At 38.1% G+C, this 25,743-nt stretch overlaps 1 protein-coding gene across 1 annotated transcript; it reads left to right on the forward strand.

The window, feature by feature from the left end:
- The first annotated feature begins 721 nt into the window (after positions 1-721).
- LOC124164907 (probable chitinase 2) lies at positions 722-23,056 on the forward strand. Its single transcript, XM_046542137.1, has 10 exons — positions 722-1,008; positions 1,389-1,669; positions 7,741-7,841; positions 8,818-8,949; positions 9,411-9,538; positions 10,372-10,495; positions 16,096-16,281; positions 20,028-20,156; positions 20,463-20,669; positions 22,736-23,056. Exons 2-10 carry the CDS (start codon positions 1,399-1,401, stop codon positions 23,054-23,056), a joined length of 1,599 nt encoding a protein of 532 aa, XP_046398093.1. The 5' UTR covers positions 722-1,008; positions 1,389-1,398.
- Positions 23,057-25,743: the final 2,687 nt, after the last annotated feature.

Here is a 25,743-nt window from a genome sequence, read left to right on the forward strand (position 1 = left end):
ACATGGCGTCATACGGCTCCGGACCATTCCAGCAAGGTGCGATTTATGGTGCTCTTAAGGCTATCAAGTGTTATTATAGTAATGTATTATAGCATGCGAATTCTATTATATCACTGTTGTTTATATCTTATATATCTAATTTTGCTTTCATACCTATCACTTAATTGTGCAATTTTTATGATTAATTATGCAGAATAATACGACGCTGATCAGTCGATATAAATGTAAAAAGCGTAAGGCTGCATAGAGAGGGTCAAAACCAAAATCTATTATAAGCGTCAAGCGTCTATGCCGCCTAGTGGCACGAAGGAGTAAAAAAATTGCGCTGTGCCAGTCAGATCCATTGCGTCCTACGAAAGATTAAGGTACACAAGAGATGCATTAGATAGGCCCACTCCCAGTTGTCGTCAGCGGTTGCGGAACACAGCCTCAGCCGGAACAATCGGATCGTTTTTGGCGACGCAAAATGTCTTTGCAGATGTATCGGATACTGCGACCGGTTGGCAAAGGAGACTATAGAGATAAACAGGCAGAAAAAAACATCAACAGCGATACGGGATACTCAATCAGCCATGCGTGGAAGCCAGAGCTCAAGATTATAAGGACTTCATGGAAAAACGTCAACGACGAAATCGACGACGGCCAATCAGAAATGACCCCACCCACTGATGAAAGATATATATAAATATATACGCAGAAAATTTTTGACCCAGAACTCAACGCCCTGGGGACGACGACCGAGTTAGTAATTGAGACGTCGCGACGCGTCGGCTCTTATAGTACAGATCAACGGTCGGGAATCTCGTCAAGCTTTCATCCACAATTGGAATTGGGTAACGGAAAGGAAAAATTGATCTTAAAAGATCGGAAACCTTTTCCGTGTAAAAAACGGGCCATAAATTCAGCATATACCACGGACGGCCATTGAAAAGTACAGAAAAGAGTTCCATCCGACACTAATAGAACCGAGGAATCCTCCCAGGACCTCAAATTGAAACTGAACCGGAGGTGGGTATGATACGGAATATAATATATAAAACTGGGACCAGTTTTCGGAAAATCAGTATTGCGCATAAATTTGTCTTCGGGAATATTTGGGAAGAGTTAATTGAAACTATTACCCAGTTAATATTCCGCATTGAAGAATATCCGTTTTAGAGACAAATCAAATCAGGTTTATCACATTTCACATAAGACACCCAACTGAAATAATGCAAAGAAAATGTATTATTTAATTACCTCTTGCATCGAACTAAAATTTTTAAAAACCCCAAAGTTCCATATTACATTACTTATGTCAAGTGCAGGTAGTTGCAAACTATGGGCGATGCATAATTATTGACAAGCATACTTGTTCAATTGTTATTTTCTCCCATATTTCATGGCAGCAAAAACATCATGGTCAACTTCAGGGTTTCCCTGCTGCTCCTGCTTGTCGGCTTTGCGGTCGTAGCTTCTAGGCCCAAGGCCCTAAGCGACGACAAGGTGTTGGTGTGCTACTTCGGAAGTTGGGCCGTATACCGACCAGGAGCCGGAAAGTTCGACGTCGAAGACATCGACCCCTACATTTGCACTCATGTCATCTACGAGTTTGCCGGATTAAGCGCAACCCAGGGCACGATTATCTCCTTGGACCGTGTGAACGACCTCGATGAGAATCACGGAAAAGGTAACAACTGGAATAAAATACGAATATCCAAGCGTGATGGATATGAACTTTTCCACATTGACGCAAATTTCAGCATTGCACCATCTAGAATAGCACATTGCAATATTGCACCATATTGACGGAATTGCAGTATGGCAAGTAGTCACTCGCAATTGCCCAAGATTATTTACTTTTTGCCGATCTAGATTTCTACGTCACTAAAACCTCTTCATGGTACAAAATGGCTCAAAATGGAGTGATTGGCCATTAAATTTCTACAATTTTTAACTGTAGAGGGTGCAAGTAAGGGAAGAGAGTAGGGGGAAGAGATGGAACAACCTGAAGAAGAAAGTGTTGGGAATAGAGAGGAGAGTAAGCGGTCTCTCCTCCTCCTCTCACCCCTCCCCCTAATCGACCTCGCAAGAGTTTTCAATTGTATAAATTGAACTCTCTACACGCTGTTTTGTTTCCCGAAGATGATGTAGAAACATCGACGCCTAGGTCGGAAAAAAGTTTATAAAATCTATTGTTTATTTCAAAATGACAATATCCCTACAATGTAATGTACTAACTAGAGTTAGCGATGGAGATTGACTTGCCCCTGTATTATTTCATCTTACTTTAGAAATTTCCCTACCAAAGTTGAACTTCAATATCAAGGGATAGATGTAGGGATAAAAATCAGTGACAGCCTCTGCAGACGACGTAGCACTGCTAGCTGAAGATGAAAATAGCTTGAAAAGCCTCTCTCTTTCTTCAGACCACCCTTCAAAAAAGTTAAATATTGTGTATATATTTAATGCACTATAGTGCGTTCCACATTTAGTTGACAGTACGGGCCTTATGGAGAGCAGTGATGCCAAACTTCCGCTCCACCGGCAGGCATCCTGACAAAGTATGCAACAACTCATAGCATAGCGTCAGATGGTGTAGCTAAAAGAAATAGATTTGGGATAGCAGGAAAGACGACGCAAATAAAGAAATTTTTTAGAGTAAATGACAATTACTTCGCTGGAATATATGTTGACAAAATATTTTGCTGTCGTATAAATGTATTAATTCAATACGCACAAGCTGAAAAACGAATTTAAAAAAAATTTAATGCAAAAAAACAACAATGAAGTGGAGGTTAGTAAAGTTTATCGCCAATACTGAATGAGAAAAATTCTATTCCCTCCATAAAATGCAGTGTTCTGTGGTTCTGGCTTCTTTATTATGAAATTTCATATTGAATGCGACGACGACGATGAAACCAGACGGATAATTGGCTTTTAAATGTTATCATGAAAATTTACCTTAAGGGAAATGTCAATGTCTACATCCTTGACATGCTGATGAATACTATCGAGTGGTTTTAATTTATTTTTCGCCTCATGTTAAGTACGTAGTGGGCCGAAAATTTGTTCAAATCACATACAGAAACTCAAAATCTCTTTGTTCACCATATTGTTAGCTATCTTTAAGTAATTTGAGTCATCTCCGGGCCGTCGTGAGGGCCAGACGTGTTTGGCCGCGTTGCTCGTGGTGAAGGGAAATTTGCCTTGAAATGACAAAGTCTGGGAAGTCGGAAGTTACGGTCGGGGTTAAATGTTCCGTTTGTCACAAACACCTACGGAATGGAGTGCAATGTGTAGTGTGTAGTTGCTGGTTCCACTTTAACTGCTCTATATCAAACTTGGAAGAATGCGTTAAAGATGGATGGAGTTGCTGGGAGTGTGGAGTCGAGCGGGAGAGACAGCTCACCATTGAGCAGGAACTTCAAATCGCGAGGTTGACTACGGAGCTGGACGAAGCAAGGAGACGAATTGAAGTGCTAGAAGCTGAGAATAACCGACTGCGAGGGCGGATTCCCAGTGCTACAACAACAAAAACTCTAGGTAAGACAAGATGTGAGAGGTCTGAAGTTGATGTGAGATCATACTCACGATCAACAGCAAAAGGAAAAAGAAGTGGGGTTGTTGCTGAGATGGACGTAAGTTCATCCGTGCGTAAAAACGGTGTTGGGTCGATGCATCAAAGTGAGCCCAATGATTCAGGAAAAGGAGGGGACATTAGGGATAAATTAGAAGCAAATGAGTCTCTAGTTGTGAATGGTGCTGAGCCAAATGTACGTATTATGGGAGACTCTTTGCTGAGATTTGTTAGTGATTTTTGCCCGGACAACTTTCGGGTGGATTGTTTACCCGGAATTAGAACAGAGCATTTAGAGAAAAGAATAAATAATTTGGATGATCGGCGTGACGAAAAAGTGGTAGTATTGCATGTTGGTACCAACGATATTAAACATGCTAAATCTGACGATCACATAACTGGATATTTATGGGATTTGTGCTCCGCGGCAAGAAAAAAGTTTAAAAGTGCAACAATTATTATCAGTGGTATCTTAAGAAGAAGAAATTTCGACCCAAACAGAATTGATTATATTAATGAAGGGATCGAGTGGGTTTGCCAGAAAAAAGGACTGCTTTTTGTTGATCCAAACTGCTGGGTTAAGGAATATGATCTGGGTAGAGATGGACTGCACCTAAATAGAAGAGGTACAAAGAAGTTTGGAGGACTTTTATGTGATGTGGTAAACTCCGTCCTAATGAAGGGAAACTGAGTAGGGGTCCGGGAGGTGTTGTTTTGAGAGATGTTAAAAAGACAAACAAGGTTACTACACAAAACTTGGACTATAATATCAATGTAAATTGATATTATAGTCCAAGATCAACAAATTTAAATATTTTGGATGGGGAATGCCAAGATTCAGTTGAGATGTTGGAGTCGTTGAATGGATATTTGAAATTACTACAATTAAATTGTAGAAGTGTCGCATCCAAATCAGTTGAGTTGAGTTCAATTGTCGAAATACAATGTCCGGATATCATCATTGGCACTGAATCATGGTTGAATGAGGATATGATGAATGATGAGGTTTTTCCGAATGGATTTACGGTTTACAGAAGAGACCGGGCCGGCAGAGGGGGAGGGCTATTTCTCGGCGTAAAGGAAAATATACATTGTCTTCTGCATAGGGTGGATGAGACCTATGAAATGATTAGCGTACTTCTGTTTCCCGGAACCGACAGGGAGTTGGAAATAACTGCGGTCTATAAGCCTCCAAATGACGGCCTAGGTATCCTTGACCGTTTAAACACATTGTATGAGGGCCAAGTTGCGAGCGGGAGGGATAATCCGGTAATTATAGTGGGGGACCTCAACCTACCTCATGTGGACTGGGAAGCCCAAACTGCAACGGGAGGCGAGGCGCAGCAGAGAGTAAATGACCTTGTAAGGCTAGGGGGATTTTCTCAGGTAGTTAAGGACCCTATCCGTGGGGAAAATATTTTGGATGTGTTTTTAGTGAGGCCTATTGATATGTTTATCTCTTCCGATGTTCTTGACGGCATAAGCGACCATAAGGCGGTTTCCTTGTCTGTTAAGTGTAGAAAGTCCAAAAAACCCTTAAAAGGAAAACTGTGCAAGCAATATAGTAGAATGGATATGGTTGGTTTTAGTGATTTTCTAGCGGAAAGATTCTTGGGATGGGTAGGGAATGGGAATTGTGTAAATAAAGTATGGGAACATTTCAAAAGCCTACTAATCGAAGGATCAGATCGATACGTTCCCTCCAAAGCATTAAAAGCAAACCCCGATCCCGAATATTATAACGCAAAAATCAGAAGGCTAAAGCGTCGAGTGAGAAGGCTTCATAAGATAAGACATCGAGGGGGCGTATATTTAAGTGATTATAAGGATGCCTATAAGAAACTAAACGCCGAAAAATTAAAGGCCAAGGATACATTTTTGAGGAACTCACTAAAAGACCAGGGCTGGAGTGGGCTTTACAAATATATTCGAAGGAGACGAAAAGGGTATAATGCTCTAGAAAATATTTCTCTCAAGTGTGAAGACCGTATTGTAAACGATAATTATTCAAAAGCCACAGCTTTTAAGAACTTTTTTTCCAAAGTGTACAGTGAAGATGAAGTATTATCACCAATAGTTGGGGAAGATCATTCGTTTGACTCCTTTGAAATCAAAGGCAGTGATATAAGAAATAGAGTGAAAAAAATAAAAAGTCACGCGTCCTGTGGACCTGACGGTCTTCCGGGGGAATTAATTAAAAGGTTGGGTAATTTTCTAGTTCCTTTTCTTAAACACTTGTTCACGGTAATAATTAACAATGGTGATTTACCCGATGACTGGAAACAGTCATACATAGCTCCCATCTACAAAAAAGGGCCTCGAGATAGTGTCAATTCCTATCGGCCGGTTAGTCTAACTTGCATCGTGTGTAAATTAATGGAGCATCTGATCGCGGACTATATCAAGGAGGTATTAAGAAAAAAGAACTGGTTTTGGGAAGGACAACATGGTTTCCGTAAGGGTTACTCCTGTGAAAGTCAATTAGCATCTCTTTATCAGGATTTGGTGGAGGGGCTTGACAACGGGAAGCAAATCGATGGGGTTCTGATTGATTTCTCAAAAGCTTTTGATAGGGTAGATCATGAGATTCTATTTAAAAAAATAAACGCGCTCGGCTTGGATGGTAGGGTCGTAAAATGGATAAATTCATTTACTGTAGGTAGATCACAACGTGTTAGAGTCGGCGATATTTTTTCCGATGAATTCAATGCCACTTCAGGGGTACTGCAAGGAAGTGTGCTAGGTCCTTTGCTATTTATTATCTACGTAAATGATATTAGTGGGAATATAAAGAGCACAATTAGAATGTTTGCAGATGATTGCATTATTTATAGAGTCATAGACAAAGTAGATGATTGTATCATCTTACAAAATGACCTAAATAATTTGGATAAATGGTCTAAAGAAAATAAAATGATCATCAATGCCAGCAAAACTAATCTAATTAGATTTCGGAAAGGAAGGAGTTGTGTACAAAATAATTACCATATTATGGGTGACTTACTGTCAGAAACCAAATGTTGTAATTACCTAGGAGTGACATTAAGCTGGGATTTGCAATGGGGAACTCATATCGAAAAAACTGCGACCAAAGCTTTCAGGGCGTTACATTTTTTGACGAGGACGCTTGGAAAAAGCTGAAAAAAAACAAAGGAATTCGCGTATAAAACGTTTGTTAGGCCCATTCTAGAATACGGGGCATCAGTATGGGATCCTCATTTGAATCGAGAGATCAAGCAATTAGCAAAAGTTCATCGATTAGCAGCTAGATTTGTTTTGGGAAATTTCAGAAGGAAGGCAAGCGTCACGGAAATGTTAAAAACGCTGGGATGGAATTCTTTAGAATCAAGGAGGAAGAAAGCACGCTTGAAGTGTGTATTTAAAACTTACAGTGGTGATCCTGCGTGGAGGGAGCTAACGAAGTGGTTAAAAGGACCAAGTTATCTAGGGAGGAGGGATCATAATTATAAGATTAAGGCCCCAAGGCAGCTGACAGATAGACTAAAATTTTCCTTCCTACATCGGGGGATAGAGGATTGGAATGGCTTACCCGAAGAAATTTTTTCTGAGCCATTTCAACTCACGCCTCTATATTTACCAAAAGGGTAGATAAAATTGAATTTTGAGGGCTTTGTAATTGTATATTTTTAAAATTTTGTGTTTCTTGTTTTTTTTCTTTGGTCTTAGTATATTATTGTGTAGAAATGGATTTTGAGGGCAACGTAAATGTAGATATGTAAAGTATTTTTGCTGATTTGGTGCTAGGTATACGGGGACATGTATTGTGTAAAAATGGTTTTGTTGAGGGCTTTTTAAAAATTTTGTGGTAGTAAGTATTTTGTTTTGCATTTTGGTTTATGTATATTATTGTGTAATAACTTTATGTTACCACCCGACTACATGGTCGACTTGTAACTAATTATTTAATAATAATAAATAATAATTATGTCACCTCAGGAGAAATGTAAACTTTTCGATAATAATGCTTCCTTTTGGTATGAAGTCCAATGCAAAGCTGTCGGACGTTAAGTTTGTAAGGCATGTGCCGTAGAAAGATGGTCTAATTGATACCTAGATTCTAAGAAACCGCAGGTGCAGATTGAGTATGAGATAACTATAGAATGATGATTCGATGAAGTACAATGTTCATTTATGATTTTAACTCCTCCTCATAATACTAGGTGCCTTCACTCGTTTCACTAAACTGAAGGAGAAGAATCCTGACCTGAAGACACTTCTTGCCATAGGCGGGTGGAACGAAGCGTCGAAAAAATATTCAGACGTAAGCCAGTTTTTCATTTTCTACGTTTTACCATATATCTTCCTACATGTATTCTCTAATGCTACTTTATTATAATAATTTCTTTGTCAGCACACTGATAATAGAGATTTTTTCATATTTTAGAATTACATCATCACATATTTTCTTTTTTTCACAAGGATGGTTTCTTTGCAAGTTAATGAGACGTGGCGGCAATTAAATTAGAGTATTAAATTATATATAGTTATGGTAAAGTAAATTATAGTTTGTCCAAATATAGATTACCTGCCTTCCCGGCGGCTCTCTGTTAGCTACCCAGAGAGCCGCCGCCTACCATGCCATCATATCATCAACCTTATCTGCGTACCTTCCGTCCGTCAACCAGTAGCCGGGGTGCTGTCGACCGGCTGCGCTATGATGAGTCACGTATCGTACTCCACTCGGAGAAAAGATCACCTTAAAGTAAGCGTATTACGTACATTTATATTACAGTCATGATTTACGCATGTGATTTCATGAAAAAATATTCTAAATACGATCGAGAATTGCCAATTAAGTATGTAAGACTGTGGGACTCCTACAAAAATGCAAAGTACAATTTTTTGTAACCACCAACTGTTGCATAACTATTTCACATAAATCCGACGGGACTCTTTTTTCATAAATATACACGTAGAAATAAAAACTAAAAATATACAAATTAAGCGTATGTTAGTTGATAATTGTTAGAGTGCAGTGCTATTCGTAAGTCATTATAGTGCACGCGGTCGAACAAACCCCGGTTCCTGTTTGTCGGACTGCAGGTACGCGGACAATGTTGGGTTCTCAAGCGGTGCCTTAATCTCTTACCCACCCTCCTTATTTGGACAGACTATATTTACAGTGTTGCCAATTGCATTAAAAAGATAATAAGTTTATTATTGCCTCAAAAACAGCGTTGACCAGTGAGTTACAACGAGGACTTCGAAAAATTATGTAAATACACTTTTTTATACAGATGGTCTCAAATACCTCCAGCAGGAAGACCTTCCTTGGCAGCGCTGTGAAATTCCTGAACAAGTACAACTTTGATGGTCTGGATTTTGACTGGCAATATCCAACTCAAAATGGCGGAAAACCTGAGGATAAGGTGAGAGTGAATAAGATGCTCCGCTTTACATATGAATGTACAGTATTCAATGCTTAATAAATTTTTCAATCGCTAAAAGCAGGATTTAGATAAGTTACCTCAGCTTAATATAATAATGCTGACAGCTGAAAATGATAATTTTGGCACAAAAATGGTTTCCGATTGAATACGAACTCTAAATATTATAAAGAAGATTGTCGTAAAATATATTCCACCGTACAAATGAAATAAACTAAAAAATCCTTTTTATGTACATGGTTTCACTAACATTTTCCATGGTTAACATAAACTCTCAATAACAAGCTAAGGCTAGACACTATTTCGTATTGATAACATGTCTACTTACATAGAATTATTCATAAATTCCTTAAACACTATAAATGATATGGTCAGTTTGCGGTATTTTTAAACTTCTGTGTACAAATTGTCTGCACTAGTCATTGACGTGTCCTCTAATGCAGGAAAATTTCGTCACATTTCTGTCCGAAATGCGGACACTATTCGACCTACACGGTCTCATGATGACAGCCGCCGTATCCGCTGAAAAAGGAATAATCGACTCTTCTTATGACATCCCAGCCATGGCCAAGTAAGTAGTACCTACATCGCGACTAAACAAATGTTTATTTTGCTCATCGACTTCATTAAACCGTCACGATATAGTTACCATAATTTACACAGAGCACAGAAATATTGATTCGAATTCAAAATTTAAGAAAAACCATGGGACAAATACTTGAAATTTATCCTTCTACGACAGTTTAGAGGTTGATTTATTAAGCCTTAAACAGACAAAGTAATCCATCAATCAAATTTGAGGAGATAGTGGATGACAAAAAGATAAGAGGAATCTATTACCATTGAAATGAAAATTGTTATCATCGGTAACAATCAGCATACCAAAAAATTGATTTTACTCAGCTCTCCACTCTTACCAGCTAATCTTTCCGAACTCACATTTAAATTCTCTCTTTTGCAACTGAAATCGCGTTCCTTCTACATGACATAAAGCCCTTCATTTGCCGTTCTTCTCTTTCACTTGTCCATAAACGAGTTTAGTGTTTTAAGTGTTGCATTTCACGAAAAAAATGAAATTGTTACAAAATGTTTATTCGTTTTCTAGACAAAAAATGTAATTAATTAAAAAATATTTAATTCGTATTATAGCTGCAGGGTTTATACTAATATAATTTTGTCTAAGGTCGAAGATAACTTGTTCATAAATGGATGCCTTAGGTATAGTAAATATATACTGTTGTATAATGATTGTACAATAATTGTCTTAGAAAATTTTCATTTATTTCTACGCAAATCTTATCAATGGTTTCATTCATTCACACCGATGGATCAGAAAATGGACATAAAATTTATCCCAAGCCAGATATTTTCGAATATGTATGTCATTAGTTATCATATTTACAGATACCTGGATCACATCCATGTAATGTGCCACGATTATCATGATTTATTTCCGACATACTGCATCCACAACTCACCTTTATTTGAAGATTGGGTTCCCGAAGTTGATAAAAAGAACCGCAATGCCGTAAGTATCTATTTATCTGTTGAAAATTTAACCAAATAACATATATACACTAGAGATTCTTCTAATAGATAGAGAAAAAATGCATATTTGGATTTATGAGTGTATGAGCAATTCTAAACTTCATGTAAAAATATGTTACATACAAATTTCACTCTCCATTTTTACCTGTAACACATCATGTGCGTGACTGCATTATTGTAAAATTGCGAATACCATTACGTATGCAATTTAAATTCGCAATAAAATCTTCATAGGGAAGAAACGTAATGCAGAAAATTTGTAATTTGGGAAAGAAATTTTAAAATCCCCAGAATTTAATTCCAATTGTGAACGGGGAGAGTTTTACTTTACGACATGGGCATAGCCAGTTTATAAATATAACACCATATGTATACTTAAATTTACGAAATGTCGCCATGAATTTATAATTTTCGCTAACGGTTCAGCTAAAGCCCAGAAAGAATACTACTGAAGAAATATGATGACGGGACCTTGACCCTATATTTTAAAATAGTTCTCTCAAATTACAACGACTATAATTGAAAAGGCATAGAGAATTTTTATAAAGTCCTCTCTAGCTTTTGCTTTTAAACATAGCAGTTATATACTAGTAGGAGGGGGGGTGGTGTACCTAGGGCATAGTGTAACCTAGGAACACTAGGAACTATCGGCAAGTGCTTCCACATAGGGGATTAAAAGTAATCTATTACGCTATTACGTGAAAGATGCGCTAGGGAGTAGCATAGGTCAATTTGAGTTCATTTGGGTTATATTTACAAAGAAGGCGCTATTATGAAGTTTTTGATGATGAAAAGTACATATTTTTAGTTCATATCGAAGTGTTTTACCAAGAATCTATCACACCAGCAGTGGTTATCGTAGCACAGGTGAAATTGACATAAAATGGTGAGTGTTATTAGCTACTTATTTGGTATTTTAGATATAACATTAACCAGGAAAATCGGCCTGAATTCAAAACTTCAAATTCACGGTCTGTTGATACGCCATTTTATGTAGAAATATTGATCACGTAACAAACATCTGCCGCACGTTAACTACAAAATGAAAAAACGCGACAGACGCCATGAATGCAAACGCAGTAATGTCAGTGCTATCTCACATGACGTCACCTGTCGTTAGCCAAATGCCTTTAAGAAACTTGTGTTAATTAGGATTAAGTGATTAAACTGCATTATTGAATAATAGATTAATTATAAAAATTAGATTAAGTGATAAAAATTAGATTTAAGTGACTTCACTTAAATCTAATCTTAAAGCCGTGTCCCAACTCGTTAGCCATTAGGCATCATGTATTTAGCCAGCCAGATTCTGGGCAGCCAACCACAAGGGAGCATGAATTGGGACATCCTTACGCAGGTGCTGCCATCTACTGGGTACTAGGCCAATGCAAAACAAGAGATAATCGGAATGATTTGAACAAATGATGAACAAAACCCACCCTAAATTGAAATGTGATGTGCCAAGTGATTTTGAGTATTAGATGTCGGAGAAGAGTATTTAATCATAATTTTAGTATCTTAGACAACCTTTTTGCAATAGTAAAGTAGGTGGGGTATACTTTCAAATTCGTATTTTTAGTTCCGTATGGCTTTGTTAAAGAGGTTTTAGCTAAGTTTGTGGTGAAATGTTAGCGTATATTCCTTTTAATTGGTTTGTAATATCCAATCGTCTCTCAACCAAGCACTTTTTCGAATTCCTTTTATTTTAGCAATTTAATTTCTAGTTTTGTATTATTAAGAACAGGTGTATTTAGTCTATTCAAACGGTTACCGTCTGACTTGGGAATTATTTTCAAAATTTATTTAAAGTATGGTTTACGTACATAAATCAGGTTTCGGCATCATCTTATAATCACTATAGATTTTAATTTTTGTTACTTATTCCGATTCCAATTTCGGGACTTTGTCCAATAACATAGGTAATAATTCTTTATTATTACGGGTGTTAACCTAATGTTAACCCACAGAAGATATCATTAAAAAAATTATAAAAGAGCTTAAAAATAAGGGACCTGGTCAAGATAGAATCAGAATCAGAGATATCAAGGCAAACCCTATACTTCTTCCTATTATAACTACTCTTGTAAAAAGAAGCATTGCCCAAGGTATAGTGCCTGATGGGCTAAAAATTGCATTGGTTAGACCTATTTATAAAGGTGGATCCTACAAAGATTTTGCGAATTACAGACCTATCTCCCTGCTACCAACTATCAATAAGATTATGGAGAAATACGTGGCACAGTATCTAACAAATTTCTTGAAAAAACATAAAATAATCTCAGACTACCAATATGGATTTGTGGAAGGTAGAGGAGCTAAAGATGCACTTGAAAATTTTGCCGACATAATAAATACCAACCTTGATAAGAATAATAAAGTAGCAGTCACATATGTGGATTATAAAAAAGCTTTTGACTCTGTCAATTTGCCCACATTGCTGCATATACTGCAGGAAATTGGAATTAGAGGGTATATCCTGAAATGGTTTAGAAGCTATCTCCTGCAGAGGAGTATCAGGGTGAAATTTAAAAACTGTATTGGAAACCAAGGAAATGTAGAATATGGTGTACCTCAAGGTTCTATTTTAGGACCAATCCTTTTTACTGTGTATATTAATAGTATATTTAAATGTATTTTAAATTGTAATATTTTACTTTATGCTGATGATGTTGTATTGATATCTGCTCATAGAGATTTAAATACTGCCATTGCCTACATGCAAAATGATGTAAATAACTTAACAAAATGGTCACATGACCATGACCTCTCCATCGACATGAAGAAGTCTAAAGTTATGTCCATAGCCAATAATGCAGCTAACGTTCAACAGATTCACATAACAATACATGATTATAAATGCCTGCATACTGAAATAACCAAGTCTGTGTGTAAATGCAACAAATTAGAACAAGTAACACAATATACGTATCTCGGTATCATAATAGATCAGACATTCAAATTTAGGGAACACTGTGAGAAGATATGTAGTAAATTACGAAAGGTTAGTTATCAAATGTATCATATTAGAGATTTTTTGCATATTAAAGTTAAAAAGATGTTGTATTTCGCAACTGCTGAATCAATATTAAGATATGGCGTTACTATTTGGGGTAAAACCTGTAGGGTACATAAATTAAAACTATACAGTACACAAAACCGGATCATCAAAGCGATTGCATACCACAAAAAAAATGATAATAATTTGTCAGCTAACTCAGACTCTCACGATACAAATAATTTCTATAAAACACTAAGAATACTACCACTCGAAAAACTTCTAACCTATATTTTAATAATAGATAATTATTTTTCCAATAAATACAAAACACTGAAAGACAATTTTCATAAAATGGAAAAGAGGAATCTATACCAATATAAAATCCCCAAATGCTTCAATCAATACGGTGAAAACAAAATGGTGGTTAGTGTTCCTGAATTGTTTAACAAATTACCTAAAGAAATGCATGGTTTAACCACATATTCGGATGTCAAAAGTAAACTTTTAAATTATCTACTTGAGGACTTTAATTTTTAATTTTCAGACATTAGTTTTTTATCGTTTCTTTCATTGTTTTTTGATGTTTTTAACTTCTTGTAAATGAATTATGGAGAACCTGCTGATGAGCCTTTTTTGGCTCAGAAGGTCTCCTAATTGTAAAAATATTTTTTATTCCAAAATATTGTAATATCAGGGTTTTTCTCTTTTATCTTTCCTTGCCCAATAAGTCAGAATATGTGTTGGTTATATAGTGAAAAGCGTGTTAAGAATTTGTAAAGGGAATGTTTTTAATGTATTATATATATTTTAATATTTGAGATATGTATTTTTGATGTATTGTAATGTGTTTATAAACAAAAAAATAAATAAATTAAAAAAAAAAAAAATATATATAACTCCACCATTAAAGTAAATTAAAATGGAAAAAAAAAATGTACAAAAAGTGTTAAATAAGAATTTAGACAAGGTGTTACATAATTAAGTAGGTATATATTAGAAGCATATAAACATAAAGAAGCATTCTTAAACACGTTAAAAAAGTAAACGGTAGCAAAAGATAACATGTGATCGATATAAAAAGTTATAAAATAACATATACATACCTACATAAGAAGCATATAAACATTAATTAGCATTAAAATTAACGCCGCCTACTCTTTAACTAATTTCTCCGTAATTATTACCCTTCCATTAACGCAATTTCATTATTATAAACAAAATAAAAATTAATAATTATTCGAACAAGTCTCAAAATATCAACGCTACTTGCAAACAAGTACTATCCCTTGTTGACAGCCATGATGCCCTTTCTCCTGAAGACGCTTTGCACGCTTTGAATCATGGGAAAAGTCGGGCGAAGGATGCACTCCACGATGCCTAAATCTGGCGGCCGCGTTAGCTGCCTAAAGTCTCTCCCTTATGCTGGCTAACGAGTTGGGACATCCTTCCAAGATGGCGTCATGGCTAAATCCTGTAATTGGCATAGCCAAATGGCCAATTGGGACACGGCTTAAGTGTGGTGCGGTAGCTACACTTGAGCTTTAAGTCGACTTCAGCGCCGTGATTGTCTATATCGGGAAACAGTTGAAGATGAAGATCTAGGAGAGCAATTAGTGATTCTGTTAGCCAAATGCCAAGGGCCTGGTTGTGACGGGGAAAATGGAAGGAGTAGTGTGGCAGGGAAGTGAAGAAGTGTCCCATTTTTCGCTAGGGTTAATGAACACTTAACCGAATACCAGTCTTCCAATCACAGGCTTAAGGTCAATATGTCGACATGGCACACGGACCAATAACTGCTCTTCGAATACACGTGTGTAGATAAATGCGTGGACAGTATCTGCACGTGACTCGTCCTTGAAACATGTTCCAAACATCAATCTTTATTTTCATCTGTCAATCTTATTTCTACAACCAATTTGGAGAGATTTTTAAGGTTTTATGATGAAATTCACGGCCTTCTCCAGGTTTTTTTTCACGGTAGACTAATTCACGGCTTATTCACGGTTTTAAGGTTTTAACATTTGTGTGGAAACCCTTCATTGAGTGATCAATTCCTTCTTCTCCATGCACTTTACAAGCGAAAAAAATAGTTTCACTTGATAGAATAACCGCGTGTTATTTTTACTGTTCCAAGTGAACAGCAAGAATCAAAACTGGAATCTAAACTTTTTAAAATGTCACTAATAAATAATGAAAAATATTTAGAAATGGTTGAAATGGAATATTTCATAAGCATGCGCAACCGTACTGAATCAGTGAAAAAAGAAAAACTATAAAATGTTTCTGTTTAACTGGTGAAGTTGCAGCCAAACATCGATAGTCTCAATCAAACAAGCGATAATCTCAATGAAAGAAATGTATAAATATATGTTTGTGATTCAATTATTAGTGTATTTATTAGTTTCTACTCGTACTTAACATCCCATAAAAATATATAATACATTGAAATTTGTCCGAGATTACGGGTTACCACTAAAAACGCTCATATGATAAAATATGAATGAATTTTTAATTTAAGCCATGATTGTACTCTGACTTAGTAGTCACCCAGTATAATAATGCCAATAAAATCGTTTTCACAGAACTTCAGCATTAACTATTGGATTCAGAATGGAGCACCAGCTGAAAAACTAGTCATGGGTGTGGGGCTCCACGGTCGAACTTTTACCCTATCACAAGAGGATAAGACGGATCCCTACGCCCCAGCATCGGGACCTGGAACCTCTGGGCCATACACCAGGGAAGCTGGCTTCATCGGATACAACGAGGTGAACTGACAAAAAACACCCCTCCCATAATCACATGGTTCATTAAATCGTAGGAAATGATGCGTGAAGAACATAATAATAAAAAAGTAAGTTACTTGCACTTAATAAATGAAACAGAAAAACGGAACACACACACAGGAAAAAAATATATCCGGAGCTTTCGAAGCTATTGGCTTCTTTCTCAACTATTAGGAGAATACTGCTTGGGTACGTGAGATCCAGGAAAAAGGAATATGTTGCGCGAGGGAAAGGGATGTGGTTTGAATGAATAATGCTCTTGCCTCCTGCTGTTCGTCATCCCATTATGCTTCACTCACAGTACCCACGCTTTGTTTGTCTAACGATACGCTCTTCAACTCTTGTTTCAAGGTTTCGGCTATTGCATCCCTACTACCTCAGACTCCGTCTTCAATCTCCACGCCGTTGAATTTGCCTACACTTGGCGCCTATCCCTGCGAAAAATGTATCGGTTTCCGGTGCGTAAAAAGAGGGAAACAAAGCGTAAACGGAGCGGGAGGAAGCGACAACATCCGCTTATGCCTCATTCACATTACGATTGTTCCAGCCATTGTCGGAACTATCGTGCATTCACACGACGATGGTTAAAACCTGCGCTGCCCGCTAGTGCTGACTTCTAAAACGAACGGGAATTGTTGGTTAGCAAACCTGTTGAGGTATGCAGGGACAAGATATTACTGTGTTCAACGTGTATTTACCGAATAATTTTTCTTCCGTCCATATTCTTCCTTCAAAGGACAAATCCATGAAAAAAATAGAGCGAAGAGAGCTTCACGAGCTTTTCGTCTTTCTCTTGTCGCTTCCTTTTCCGGTCTCCCAGCGCCTAACCATCGTAAAGCGGCAACCTAAGGAACTACGTGAACTATTGTCAGGACATGAATTCACACGGCTAGTTTGGCCATCTATCGTTTGGACGATCGCTCAGACAATCGTATTGTGAACGAGGCATTACGCTCCCCTCCACTCGACAACCTCTCTTATCTGCCTTCATCTTCGAAAATATCTCCTTCCTTTAGCGTAAACGACGGCCGTGTTCCAATTCATAGGGTGCACCCTAAGCTCTTGTGCTCTTACGCTCTTATCGGCTCTTCCGTTCTTCTTCCTTTGATTGCAATTAGTGCCACCCCTGTCAAGTAGCAGATTTCGAATCTGAAAAAAGTTGAATAACCAATTTGAGGGTAGGAGAACAGTGCAATGTTGCTGTTGTTGTTCAGTTATTGTTGCAATATTTTACAGCGCCACATGGAAATACAGAAGTGATAACGTATAAATTACGGCTAAGGCGACGGAGAGTGGCTTCAATTGTATTCATACATTTTGCAATAAATTTATTATTTGTGGACTACTAATTTCGCATAGCATAATGTTCAAAAAAATTTGAAGTACTTTTTAAATCAGGAAAGAAGTTAGTAAAGATATCGTTAACATGCAAAATAATAATCACTGTGAAAGGTACCCGTCATAATATTTTAAATGCAGTAAGTTGACAGATTTAGGGTGTCCAGCCAATCAAACCTAAAAAATCCATCCGTATTTCCAAATTTTCCAGGGAAATTAAAAATAAGTCACATACGGGTGTATGCCGCGTGTCGTGATGGAGATAGCCCCGACGTTTCGCGACCGACTGCTGGTCACTTTTTCAAGGGAATAATGTTAGGATTGGGTCAATAATGTTAGAATTTCGCTGCCTTTTTATATTTCAGGTGGGAGGGGTGGGCGGAGGGTGTGGGGAGTTAGGACTGGAGGGGGAAGATGAGGAAATGTTGCGGATGACTGGGTTCCAGGTATTGCTGATTCTTAATCCGGTATCTCTATTGTAGTTGTTCTTGTTTTTCTTTATTTCTATGGCCCTCTTCCTTATCTTCCTTATCTATTTCCTTATCTTCCCCCTCCAGTCCTAACTCCCCACACCCTCCGCCCACTCCTCCCACCTGAAATATAAAAAGGCAGCAAAAACCCAATCCTAACATTATTCCCTTGAAAAAGGGACCAGCAGTCGGTCGCGAAACGTCGGGGCTATCTCCATCACGACACGCGGCATACACCCGTATGTGAGTTATTTTTAATCATCATGAGCCGCGAAAGCTTCAATCAAGAAATTTCCAGGGAAAGTTTACAAAATTCAAAGTTAATGCTACGTGATTACTTCGATAGATAAGAACTTCAAAATACCCAAAATTACTTCAATTCTTTTCAATCATATTATGTGAAATGAATTTGAAAAAAAAAGACTTTGAAATTCCAGGTTGAAACAAAAATTAATGAATAATTCATGCATAATTCCAGGCACTGAAAATTCACGCACAATTCCCGATTTTCTCGGTCTCTGAATACCCTGAGATTCACTCGTATACAAGATTAATTCATATTCGATATTCAATCGATTCATTATGAACGATTTAAACTCACCTCTGCCAATGGCGTCGAAAGTTACCAACGTTTTCCCTCTCCCGCGGCTGAACCGTTTGCGCTAGCGGACTGTTATTTTGTGGGTGTGGTAAGTATTGTAGTAGTTAACAGTAAAACATAAAAGTTTGTTGTTTTAGTAAGTGTGGCTTTCCTGTTGCTTACGACGTGGTCAGCGCCAACTACGACGCAGCGACACGCCGTCTTGCCTGAAACCATAGAGTAAGTATATTCTTACTCTATGCTGAAACGCACGATGGCCAAATACACAAGCTTCCCTTCGACACTGACTAAATATTCTATAATTATCGTGTGACACTCTTTATAGTGTCCAGGGCTCAAATTTTCGATACCAGTCTCTGGGCCAACCCCATGTTTGTTTTGATTATGGGTCTGGTCTGTTGCTAGATTGGTGTCCATGAGTATACTCCGTATAGCCCGGCCATAATAGACATTGACCCTTGCATAAATTGCCAACAAGCTGAAAATTTCCATGAACTTCAAGGATACCACTCTAATGAAATCCTGAAAAGTCCCCATCGATCCCGTGATTGCAAAAAATTTTATTCAAGGTCAAAGGTCACAAAAATGACTTTTTTGCATTTTTTGGCCAAACGGTTAGTTTTATGATAAAAATTGAACAGACCAAAATTGTAGATCAAATAATTATCTACAAAATTGTCAATTCACTTTTTTCTCTAAGATTTACCGTTTCTGAGAAAAAGCCATTCGAATGTAGGCTGGAGCTGTATTCTCCGTAATATGCATGACTATATTGTTGCGCTCTCCGAACATTATTGGACGCGTAACTCGCATATTGGTTACGTAGATTCACAAACCCGCAAAAGTGACAGCAGGGTAAACTTCACTAATAGAGACATTTAAACTTTTGCTCATTTAAATTAATTTTTTGCAAGATGAGAAAATAAATAAAGTGTGAATTCCTAAATGGAACCTACAAAAACTATCGTTTTGACATTTGAGAATTATTACCCAGACAGCACAGATACCTCCGTATCTAATTCGTATGCAGATAGTATCCATTGACGAAAAGCGACGGAGCAGCAGTGAATGGATACTATCTGCATACGAATTAGATACGGAGGATTCTGTGCCGTCTGGGTACCTCGGTAAGGCATAATTATTGGAAAATATCAATGCACCTTTCGGTATTTATCTCTTCATTAATAAAGTTAATTTTCCAGTCCAGCGGTTCATTGGTTTTTAGGTATATGCCACTGCGACCGATAAAGGCGGAGCATGGATGGCATACAATATACTCTTTTAAATTACAAATGATGATTTTTTGAACTTTTACTTAGATCTGCGATCAGAGGTTAACGCACCCACGCGCATGGAGCATTGAGCATGACGAGTACATAATTGCTCCGTACACCTATAATGAAAACCAATGGATAAGCTACGAAGACCAGGAGTCCATCAAGATCAAGGTAAGAAAACTTTGGAGAGACGCATACGAATTTAAAACACATAAACATCACATTTCCTGAGGAAGGAAAATATTCAAATACTGGGAATTTACCGTAATATATATCTTTTATATTTTTCGTCCTTATATACCTTCCCTTCAATCGCCGGAATTCTTTTATCATTCATTGAGTTAAACCGCCTTAAGGGCATTTATGGGCATATGGGCAGTTATACTTGTTGTCACAACAGGCTCAGTATGATGTCAGCTATTGCTGGATGTGTTAATAGATTTTAACTATTCTACTTTACAAAAAATTTCCCTTTAGACTCGGTTCGCAGTCAACCTCGGTCTTAAAGGTGTCATGGCGTGGAGTATTGAGACCGATGATTTTCACGGAGAATGCCACGGCGTCAAGTTCCCCCTGCTCACAGCCATCTTGGACGGACTTAACGGAGGTTATGTACCAATCCCACCAAGCGAGCCTACACAAGGTCCTCGGTTCCCAACAACAACGACAACAACCCACCATCCCGTAAGTTAAAGACGAACCTTTAAAATAAGGTCGCACTGAATTACAAACGTAACCTATGGTAATACTTTTGAAGAGTTCAGGTATGGTCGCTGATGATAAGATTCATTTACTGTGGCCAATTATTTAATCAAAGAGTCAAAAGTCATAGCCTTATTTAATGTAGCTCTACGTCCACATTCCCTAGAACAGCAGTTCCCACCTTTTTTACCTCCTAACCTCTCCACATGTATATAACTGATAAGTATTATACCTCCATGAATGTAATGTCAATTTTAATACATAATTTCACTAAGGGTAGGTGATACTTATAGATATAAAAATAATGTACAAATAGAAAATTTGTTATAAATACCTCTTATAATATGCATACGTATTTCTTGGTTAAGAGATAGATAAAAACGATTAAATTTTTCCTGGTGAATACTATTGATGTATTCCTCTCTGGTTCTGAGCCAGGTTAATTCTTTCATATAAGCCGACGTTTGAAATTGGACTTCCATAGAGTAACACGTCCTTGAAGATGGCAGACAAGTCGTCTCTCGAAACGTCGACTTATATGAAAGAATTAACCTGGATGAGAACCTGAGAAGAATTCATCATGAGGTACATAAGTTACTGGCGTCAGCCATTACCGATTATTTTCGACGTACCCCCTACCGTGTTCGGGCGCGTCTTACGGGAGCGCTTGACACCGGTTGGGAACCGCTGTCCATTCCGAGAACCTCATCTTGTTGCAGCATTATTTTGTATTCCATGCCCTTAATATTTTGTCCGATCAAATCCTCTATTTCTCATTCCTAATCTATCCGTTCATTTGCCTTTCGACCAAAAGAGGTACAATCCTGACACTTTAACTGTGTACATCAAAACTATCCGTAGAATGTACTCAACAGGAGATATGCCAAGTGATTTCGTGCGGAATATCATCATACCGATGCATAAAAAAGGTATCTGAAAAAGGTGAAGATCTTAGGACCAAAAGCCTTACCACATATTTATCGAAGACTCTGACAATAATCTACAACAGGAAAGTAGAACAAAGAGCAGAGGAATACCTGAAAGGTGAATATTTTGGATTTGGTAAAGGAAAGGACACAAGAAAAGCAATTTTGGCCTTTCTGCTCGAAGGGAAGAAAATTGAACAGGAAAAATTGACTTTCATAGCATTTATCCAGAAAGAGAAGGCCTTTGAAAATGTGAAATGGAATTCAATGCTTACCTTTCTGGAAGACATTGTAGTGCTCTACAAATTGTCTTACAAATGTAGTAAATGCACAGATTTAAATAAAAAACTGTTAGTTGTTATCAATTCTGACCCCGACTATGAAGCAGCAAGAATAGGAGCGAGATAAGGTTGTGCAATGTCCCCCGGAATTTTTAATGCCAACATCGAGATAGCCGATAATGTAATCATAAATAAGGATTTGGGTATCAATATTCACTGAGAGAGAATTAATATGTGTAACGTCAGATGATTTGATGAACGTTTTGTTTCAAACACCTCTTTATTTTCTTCTAATTATAATCATTAAATAACTGTGTTCATTAAGCATCCAGTATTTGAATATCAAACTCTACTAATGCTGCGATTTGCATTCAACATGGCGGTCATAACTGAGAAAGAGACGGTTTTGAAGAAGACTTCGACAAAAAAGGAAATGACTATTACCACATATCCGATTTAACAAAAAGCCAACTGTCGTATTACTAAGCAGTAACAAATACAAGGCTATGATGCACCTAAAGCAAGGAAAACAAAAACTAGTAGAGGTAAAAGAATTTTGTTAAGAAGCCGTAAATTTCACATATGGCTCAGTTTACGATTATATAGGATTACGATTCACCTCTACACGTTTACGATTGTTCTCCTGACTCGTTCCTGGCCAGGAGAGGTATATAGAAGGAGTATATAAAGGATAGAGGAATAGGGGTCAACGTGGATATGAATACCATAACAATTAAAAAAATAGATAGTAGATAGATTGTAAAATTAATGCCGTTGTCTGTATTATTTTAATGCTAAATCTTATCCTATTCTTCAAATCCTCAATATTCTTCTAAAACAGTGTTTATTGGTGGTGCCAAAATCTGTGGACACTTACCGTGTATTACTAAAACCTTCTGACGAGATCTGCAAGCATGCTGGCAATAACCCTCTTCCCAATGAGGATTGCGCCGGCTATTACTTTCACTGCGAGAAGGACGACTCTGGCGACTGGCAGATTTCACGACCGCAGGCTTGCAGCGACGCAGACCAAGTCTTCGATCCCGTATCAGAAGAATGCACTTCAGCATCTAACGTCCCCGCATGTTTGGCCCTATGCGTCTCGGAAATTTCGACCTCGCCTATCATTGATTCCATGAAGATTAACCATTCAGCTGATTGAGCTCATACCAATAAAATTACGCTCTATTTGGAAACCTGTTATTTTTCATTTCATATTCCATCTGCCAAAACCACAAATTAACAGTTCCTAACGATTTCCCGCGTATTTTCGGGAAATTTCCAGCACAGTTTATGAGTTATTATATTGGAATTCCACTTCATTATGCCTGAGACAGCCCTCCATTCCTTCAACAGTTTCGATTGTACCATTCTTGAAAGATCACTTCGCAGTGTTTCTGGCGGAAATTTTCTTTATATATGTGAGGGTAGGTCTTTAAGCGCATGTATTTAAAAATTCTTGCTAAGGGATGCAATCCCTTTATCTGGGACAACTCGCGTATTTTTGATGGGGGTGTTCGAAAGCACTCGCGCACTGAAACCTGCAGTCAGACCCATATGCTGTATGCCACTAACAAGCAGCAATGTCTCCACTTAAGTAGCTGTCATCCATCACACTCCAAACGTTCCATCACTTATTCTCTCTCCATCCCAGGACATAGGATTTGCAATAACACTGACTATTTTCAGGAGTTCCCTTCAAGGAACACACCTATCTTCTTCGCCGTGGGTATCTCAAAATACTTTTAAACAATAAAAAAAGAAAATACGTATCTTCCGTATAGACCCCGCGCAGATAAAAATTTCCCCCCTATGCTCACTACCTACTTTCCTGGCGCTGATACCATACAGGATATCCTAAAGGACTTTTACCCGATTCTATCCTACCAGAAATTCACCTCCCAGATTTTCCCTTGCCCACGGATCACCGATGAAAGACAACCTAAGCTAAGCGCCAATTTTAAAGCCAACCCCCTCTTCAAAAATCCCAGACAGTCCACACCATTATCGTGCAACCGTCCCCGATGTAAAACATGTAAGATATTTTGTCCAACCTTAGCCTCTTTTCTCTCCAAACTTATATGACTCACGTTATTTCCCTCTTCACCACCGGTACCTCCGCCAACATCATTTACCTCCTTCAGAGCACCTTTTGCCCTGCTTTCCTTGTGGACCAACGCACTACCCCCTTGACCTCAGAATAAATTATCACCTCGCCCCCTACTTTCCGTCATCCCCCCCCCCCCCCAAGTTTCACTCCCACTCATTTTTTATCCCACAACTCGATCTTAAATGATTGTTTCAAAGTATCAGTTCTTGCATCCCTCCCCCACTGACCCCGCCCTCAACCTCCACATCCTCGAACTGCCGCACATTTGGTGCCAAAAAGCGAATAGCTTCGCTAGGTTGATCGTGTCCAGCTTACCCCCTCCCCTTATGTCGCATATAGGAAAATATTTACCCAATGAAAACCTTTCTCTGACTATAAATGCTCGATGTTTTTACATTTCACAATGTCAGAAAATAACTGGTTAATATTACTTGCAGTATTGTGCAAACAAAATATATAAAGCAGAAATGAATGCTTCGCCTTTGAGTGGGATTGACAACAAATAGCCGCTTATGCATTCAGAACATAACCAAACAGCCCCATTAAGAAATTATCTGGTTACGTACCAGATGACGATACATTTGGAGTCTGTAGCAGCAGGGGCCCTTAAAAATCAGTTTCTATTCTTGCTACAGAATTTGCATCTTATCTCGTAATTGTTTGACGGCCTTTTGGGCGGAAAAATCGCAAAGGAAAGCCTCGAATGAAAAGGAGCAAAGCAGATTAATTACGTACCTGTTTAGAAATTAGCTGATAAGCGAAATGAATGGGAAGATTCGTCAAATAAATCTTCGGATTTTTGCCTTCTAATGATGATGATGATGATAAAATGGCAACTATTTGAACTCATTAAGCAGTCAACACACAAACTCCTACTTAAATGTAAACGAAGCCGGCACCATGATTGCCCTCTTGTGAGCTTTGATGTCGTGCCTGTCTTCACACGAGTCCCCGTCAAGGACACGCTTCGGATTCTGGAGACCCGCTTCGACCAGAACACAGTGGAACTATTTCATCCTGTACTGACAACGACGTACTTCATGCACGATGGAAAATTCTCCAAGCAGACGTAAGACGTCCCCTTGAGACCCCCCTTCTCTCCCGACATTTTATGAAGGATTTTGAGGAGAAGGCTCCATCCAGCGCTCCAAACAATCCTAAATATTTTTACCGCTAAAGAGATACAACCTTGATCACCTGGCCCCTTAGAGGTAGGAGGGCCTCCAGGAATTCCTACACCCCATGATCGGCAAAAACCACAATGGAACGATGACACGTTCACGATGGAACAGGAGAAGATTGGATCTCAGTCGTTCTTTGACATTCTAATACATTGAAAGGAAGATGGATCCGTGCGTCACCTTATGTACCGTAAACCAAGTTTTACAGATCTTAATTTTAATGGGCGGAACCACCACCATCCGTTCATCGAAGAGGAGTCCCGACAACTTAAGCTCAACGCGCCTGAAATATAGCCGATGAAAAAAGCCGGTCCACTGAACTGAAACACCTACGATAAATGTTCAGGTAGAATGAAAACAGTGAGAGAGACATCCATTGCGCACTCATAAAACCGCCAGATGAAAATATCCACATCCTCATGAGGATCAAAGAGAAAAAAGAGAATGCAGTCGCGAGGGCTTGCTTCCCATTCATCTCCACTATATCCTGGAAAATATCGAGGATTCTAGTTAAACATCGAATTGAGGCAATCCATAAGCCACCGTGGATACTAAAAA

This window comes from Ischnura elegans, chromosome 9 (assembly GCF_921293095.1).
Source record: "Ischnura elegans chromosome 9, ioIscEleg1.1, whole genome shotgun sequence".
Taxonomy (NCBI): domain Eukaryota; kingdom Metazoa; phylum Arthropoda; class Insecta; order Odonata; family Coenagrionidae; genus Ischnura; species Ischnura elegans.

What these genes read in the sequence shown, in the direction of transcription:
- LOC124164907 (XM_046542137.1), top strand. Translation starts at nt 1,399, where the DNA reads ATGGTCAACTTCAGGGTTTCCCTGCTGCTCCTGCTTGTCGGCTTTGCG. An exon ending in GCGGAAAACCTGAGGATAAG is followed by an intron (nt 8,950 to 9,410) that starts GTGAGAGTGAAT and finishes CCTCTAATGCAG; the next exon opens with GAAAATTTCGTCACATTTCT. An exon ending in ATAAAAAGAACCGCAATGCC is followed by an intron (nt 10,496 to 16,095) that starts GTAAGTATCTAT and finishes TCGTTTTCACAG; the next exon opens with AACTTCAGCATTAACTATTG.